Genomic DNA, 6,000 nt, shown 5'->3' on the forward strand with positions numbered 1-6,000 from the left:
CATACAGAAACCCATTTGACTTTTCAACATATGTCACAAAGAGTATGAGTTCTTGAAATTCTGGAGAGAAACTTCTCTGAAATAAGCCATCATTGTATACTCTGATTATTTATTTGTAACTAGCTACTTAAATTGAATAAGAAATATCCAAGAGATGTGATAACATTGGCACAGATCACCAAATGATTCTACTTCCAGTCAAATATTAGTAAATATGCTTACATATTAATTAATACCTTCTATTTGCTACCTATGTCATGTGATCTGCAGTATCTACAATCTAGAGATTTTATTTACAATTTGGTTAATTTTGTCCATGCTAGGTCCTCATGGACAATGGCATTATATAACCCCCTCCATTAAACTGACCTTAGATCTGGTCTTAGAGTAAAAATGTTTCTTGGTTTTATAAATGTCATCAAGTTAGAGTCAGTAATTTAAACCATCTTTTTATTTATTTATTTATGTATGTATGTATGTATGTATTTATGTATGTATTTATTTATGTATGTATTTATCTTTTTATTTATTTTTTGTAGAGAACAGACTAACAAAACAAAATGTGGACAAATCGTGTCCTCCTTTATTAGTAAAGTTGCTTAAATCATTTAGTGGTGCATTGGGTCTCTAGGAATTACATAGAAACAAATGAAGTAATGCCAACAATTTTGCTGGCTGAGCAGTAGAGGCTAGAACATTAAGAGCTGTAACATTTTTGGTAAGATTGCTATCTTCTCTGGTGAAATTGGTAGCTAGGTTAACAACATCAATATTTTGCATCCCTGTAGTAACCCTTCATTTTATTTTCAAAGAAGAGCACAGTTCATTCTTGAATGGATATAGCCATCTGATGTGCCCATTGATCTATCCCACAAGGATGCACTATAAGCACATAGGTTCATAAGTGTGTTCTAGACTAATGGCCCCGGAGCCTTTTAAAACCTAGCCCATAGGATTACCCTGGCATTGTGCCAACCACTCAGTCAAGTAGAACCACTGGAGTTATCCCCTGGGGTGAATTTTTCTATTTTCCATCCACTCATCAAGATTTCTCTTGAAGAGGACCAGGTAAACACATTGACTACATAAAAAAATAAAAACCTCGATCAGAAAGAATCAGCCTGTAGAATAAAAATTAAGCACTTTCATTCATTTACTATTATAAAAGGACCAGCATCCTCCTTCTACTATAAAAAAATACATCATTGAAGTTGTTTCTAGCAAATGGAAAGAAATAGCAATGTTAACGACCCTCTGGTCCCACAGGAATGAACAGTTATGGTCACTGTATTTGCTGACAACATATTCTGAATGGAGATAATCTCAAGATAACAGCACCAAACTTTTCTCTCCAGTTCAAAGATTCATTTCATTGCACCACCAGGATTGGTGTATACATGATGATCTGTTCCCATTGTGTCCCTTTCTATAATGGAAAAACTATATGCAGATTAAGTGACAGAATACAAGAGCATATTAGAGCAATTTGAATGACAGATAGTAAAAATACTTTAGCTAAACCGCTCCCATTTTTCTAATTTTAAGTTTTTTTGGATAAAGTGGTTGTTCCCTTTGATGATGTCAACCCTCTCCTGGAGGTCAGGAAATTACAGTGGCAAGCGAGACTTCAAGCTGACAAGCCCCCAGGGCTCAATGGAACTTCAAATATTAAGTGTTTATTAAGATGGTTAAGAAAATTAATGACAACAACTTAGTTGGCAGAGTTCTATTTATATTTTTTTGAATTTAGAACTGTTACTGTAGTTTTACACTTTCATATGTTGTTTGCACTGTCTAGAGTGTACATTGAAATGAAGTTTCTGATGAAGTTTATGTTTTAAAATAGTAAATGATGAACAAAAGTGCTTAATTGTTTAGTTTACAGACTGATTTCTTCTGATTGAGGTTTTTATTTTTTTATATGTATATATATATATATATATATATATATATATATATATATATATATATACGTATTTAGGTATATATGGATCTATTTCAGTCTACCAAATTTTCACATAACCAAAATTTAAAAGAACAAGATGAAAAGATTGGATTCACACACAAATGAATATTTACAATGCCGAAAGTCATAACGACAAAAAAAACAGCTGCTCCATTTAAACACATTGTTTCAAAATAAAAATCTAACTTTTGTATGTTTTTGCAGGGTGGCAAGCCCCCATGCACTCCCCATGTGAGGGACTGTGCTCCGCACACACCCTTCAAATAATACATACCGACTCCGAGCTCACAGTACAGTGGGGAAAAGGTTAAATTTCCTGATCCACACTGTACTGCGATCTCCATTCAGAAGCTTGGAGTGGTGTGTGGCATCTACAGCTGTTTTTTCTTTCTTATGACTTTCGGCATTGTAAACGTTTGCTCGTGCGCGATTCCAATCTTTTCATCTCCATCATGTGGGACAATAGCCCCAATCAGACTTTTATATATTCTCACTCCACAGCCATGGACAGACTCTCTACTAATATGCTCAGCAGTCTTTTACAAAGAAAGTTTCCCTCGTGCCTAACAAGCCAGCCTTCAGTGTGCTATAATGTTGTGATTATTATTTGAGCAATTAGAAACTGATAAAATGCAACCCTGATCAACTGCAATAAAATTATCAAAATGCTTCCTCGAAATCAGGGATAACCTGCTTGCAGAGAAAAAAAATGTTTATTATACTGTATGATATCCTGTAGTATTATAAGGTGGTCTTCCCTCTTCTTATATATCAAGTCATGCATTCCCTTTTCTAATCAGATTGGTACGACATGCAGTTAATTCATTTTTGATTAAAAAGAAATAAAAACAGTGTGCTGAAATGTTTGAACTTATTGACCTTATCTACTTTGTTGGTTCATTCTTACAATTATCAATCAAGCTTTTGTTCACAGTTCTTGTACTTAATTTTCTCCTTTAAAAGGGCTTGTTTGTCTGTTTAGCTAAGTGATAACAGAGAACCAGCTATAGTCTCCCCCATAAAAGTAGTGATTGGAAAGTAACCTGACACAGGGGAATTAAAATGTGGGCTAATAATGCAAAGAATTTAACAGAAGTCATTTTTGTGACTGTAACAAAGGTTGCTTTGAGACAAGCAGTCATCTCATCTTTTCATGCAAATGTTTATACTTAGTTTTGAAAGAAAACTGTTTTAAATTAAAACCTAAGAAAATGAATAGATATTTTATATAACTTAAGTAAATAGGGAACTCCACACCCATGTTTATAATTTATCCTTTTTTAATCCTGTTTTAAAATGAATTATTTTCCACTGTAAACTGTACACTATTGATGAAGAATCCATGCTGTTTAAAGCTCTGCCACCCTGCTCAAAGGAAACAAGCGCTCAAAATTATTCTGCTTGTCTCCTTTTTTGAAACAAAGGTGGGGGTTGATGTTAGCAAACAGAGCAGTCAGTTCTGGGCAGATGGGCAGGAACTGGGAGCAGATGAAGTTTTACTCTACATGAAAATGCATCCCCTTGGAATCTCACTCTTTTTCTTATCGACCTTTTAATAATTAAAGAGAAATGATTAAACTTTTGCAACAACTTTGCCTAGCTTGCAGCATTTAGTTAGTAGTCACATCTATTGGTAGGGAGCTTTGTAATAATATTTAAAGCTGCACAACATTAGGCATTTGCAAAATGGAATTGTGATGCCTGCTTTAATTGTTTTGACCCCCAATGTTTCATGTAAAAAATTGTTCAGCCTCTGAAGATTTCCATGGCATACTAGAATACTTCTTGGTGCATAAAATGTTTCCTGTCCCATGTGAAGATCCAATAAATATAACAAGGAAATATTTGAACTTTGATGTTTTAACATCGCAAATTTAATTGCTGGAAAATTCAGTATGTGTTGTTCCTTCCTGACAGACTTTTAACATGTTTAAGTCCTGTAACTTTTTTACCTCTGGTGCATTGACATATTCTAAACTACCATGCATCATATTTCTCAATTCCCTCTATTTGATGTTGATAAAACTCATATTACATATCCACCTTATCTCATTGAAAGACTCCTTTTTTCAGTAAAATCCATTCGATTTTAAGTAGTCTTGCTTTGATGATCAAATGACTAAACAACACCAACACAGGTTTTCTTATATACACACACACACACACACACACACACATATATATATATATATATATATATATATATATATATATATATATATATATATATATATATATATATATATATATATATATATATATATATATATATATATATATATATATATATATATATATATATATATATATATATATATATATAGAGAGAGAGAGAGGGTGACAATCAGAAGGTCGAAGTGGGTTAGGTCAAACCCACTTCAGTTGAAGTCAGGAGGCTGAATGGCAACAATGTTGAACCCGACATTGTCGAAGTAAGAATCTAGACCCCATTTCGACCAGTGTTAAAGCCCGTTCTGAGGTTTACGGTGAGTCATATTTTTACAGTGTCGGAATTTGACATTGTCACTTTCACGTTAGTAGATTGATGATCCCATCATTTGATGGGGTCAGGTTCGACCTTCTGATGGTAAAGTATACACATATATATATATATATATATATATATATATATATAAATATAAAACAAGGTAACAAAACTGCTGGTGGAAGGAGAAAATGGACAGCCCAAAATCTTTAACGTTTTTGTTCAATTTAATGTCACTGAACTTCTTCAGAATCACGCCCACTTTCACCAGCAGTTTTGTTACCTTGTTGGATTAATTGTTTGTGTGGTTTATATATATATATATATATATATATATATATATATATATATATATATATATATATATATATATACATATACATATGTATACATATATATGCGTATATATGTACAAATATACATATTGCTGTTTAGACTTACATAATTTCAGAGTAGCTTGGTAACCTGATGTCTCCACACTATTTGATGTCAAATGGAAATGAGCAACTGGTGGGTAAAGCAACCTAGTTAAAGTAGTCAGATGAGTCATTAAGTCAGAATATAGTTCGTGTCTTAAGCAAATGAACTGCACTATGAACACAAGTTAAATCACTATATGTGCAAATGTTTCTGCAAATCATGACTCTGTAGTTCCTTTACTGGTTGCACTGAATATGCTGAGGATTAAATTATTTTCAAATGTTGACAGGACCTGAAAGAGAAGATGGATGAGTTGTTACCACTTATTCCAGTCCTGGACCAGTACAAATCAGATGTAGGCATGATAATTCAATTGAAGGAGGAAGTGCGGAACCTCTCTGGAGTATTGCTGGCAATTCAGGAGGAGATGGGAGCCTACGATTATGAAGAACTTCAGCACAGGGTTCTTGTCCTGGAACAAAAGCTTCATTCCTGCATGCAAAAACTTGGTAAGACAATCTTGAATGTATCCCTTTTTTGTTATGATACCATTTGCACTACTGGGGTGGTTTATTATTTTTTTTTATTTCGTTATTATATCTGTCTGATTTGTTTCCCACATTTTACCTGTAGTTAGATTCCCAGCAAAAATATGTACAACTAACCTCATGACCTGACCTTGTGTTCCGTGACGTTGGGCACTCCATTTGCTGGGTCACATTTAATAACAAAGGCCATGTGACTTAGAGCTTTTGGTCACAATGGTGAGTACCAATGTAGATACTGTCAGTGCAAAAATGGTGGCTTTTAACCACACTGATTTTTCTAGATAAAAAAGTGTACCTCATTTGCCCCCCATACCACTTTACCCATATTGCTAACCATAACCTTATCCTTATGTCAACACCTGCCCTTCATTTAAACCCTGTACCTTACAATACTAAATTCTGTGTCCCTAACAGTGCTACTACTTAAGACAAAAGGACATGTCACACTTACAGCACCAAACATACAAAACAGAAAATCTACCCCCTTTCCTAATCCAAACTCTATCCCTAACCTGTGAACACTTGCACATGCACACTAACTGCTATAACCTTCTCTGTCAAACAATTGTTTTCCTGCACAT

At 33.9% G+C, this 6,000-nt stretch overlaps 1 protein-coding gene across 1 annotated transcript in view; it reads left to right on the plus strand.

Annotated features, from left to right (window-relative positions):
• Positions 1-6,000, plus strand: part of OLFM2 (olfactomedin 2) — a 1,260,631-nt gene that overhangs the window by 781,099 nt on the left and 473,532 nt on the right. The window contains exon 4 of the mRNA XM_044084686.1: positions 5,161-5,380. Within this exon, the coding sequence (XP_043940621.1) occupies positions 5,161-5,380 (220 nt within the window). The remainder of the gene's footprint in view (positions 1-5,160; positions 5,381-6,000) is intronic.

This window comes from Protopterus annectens, chromosome 9.part0 (assembly GCF_019279795.1).
Source record: "Protopterus annectens isolate FY-2018-M chromosome 9.part0, PAN1.0, whole genome shotgun sequence".
Classification (NCBI taxonomy): Eukaryota; Metazoa; Chordata; order Ceratodontiformes; family Protopteridae; genus Protopterus; species Protopterus annectens.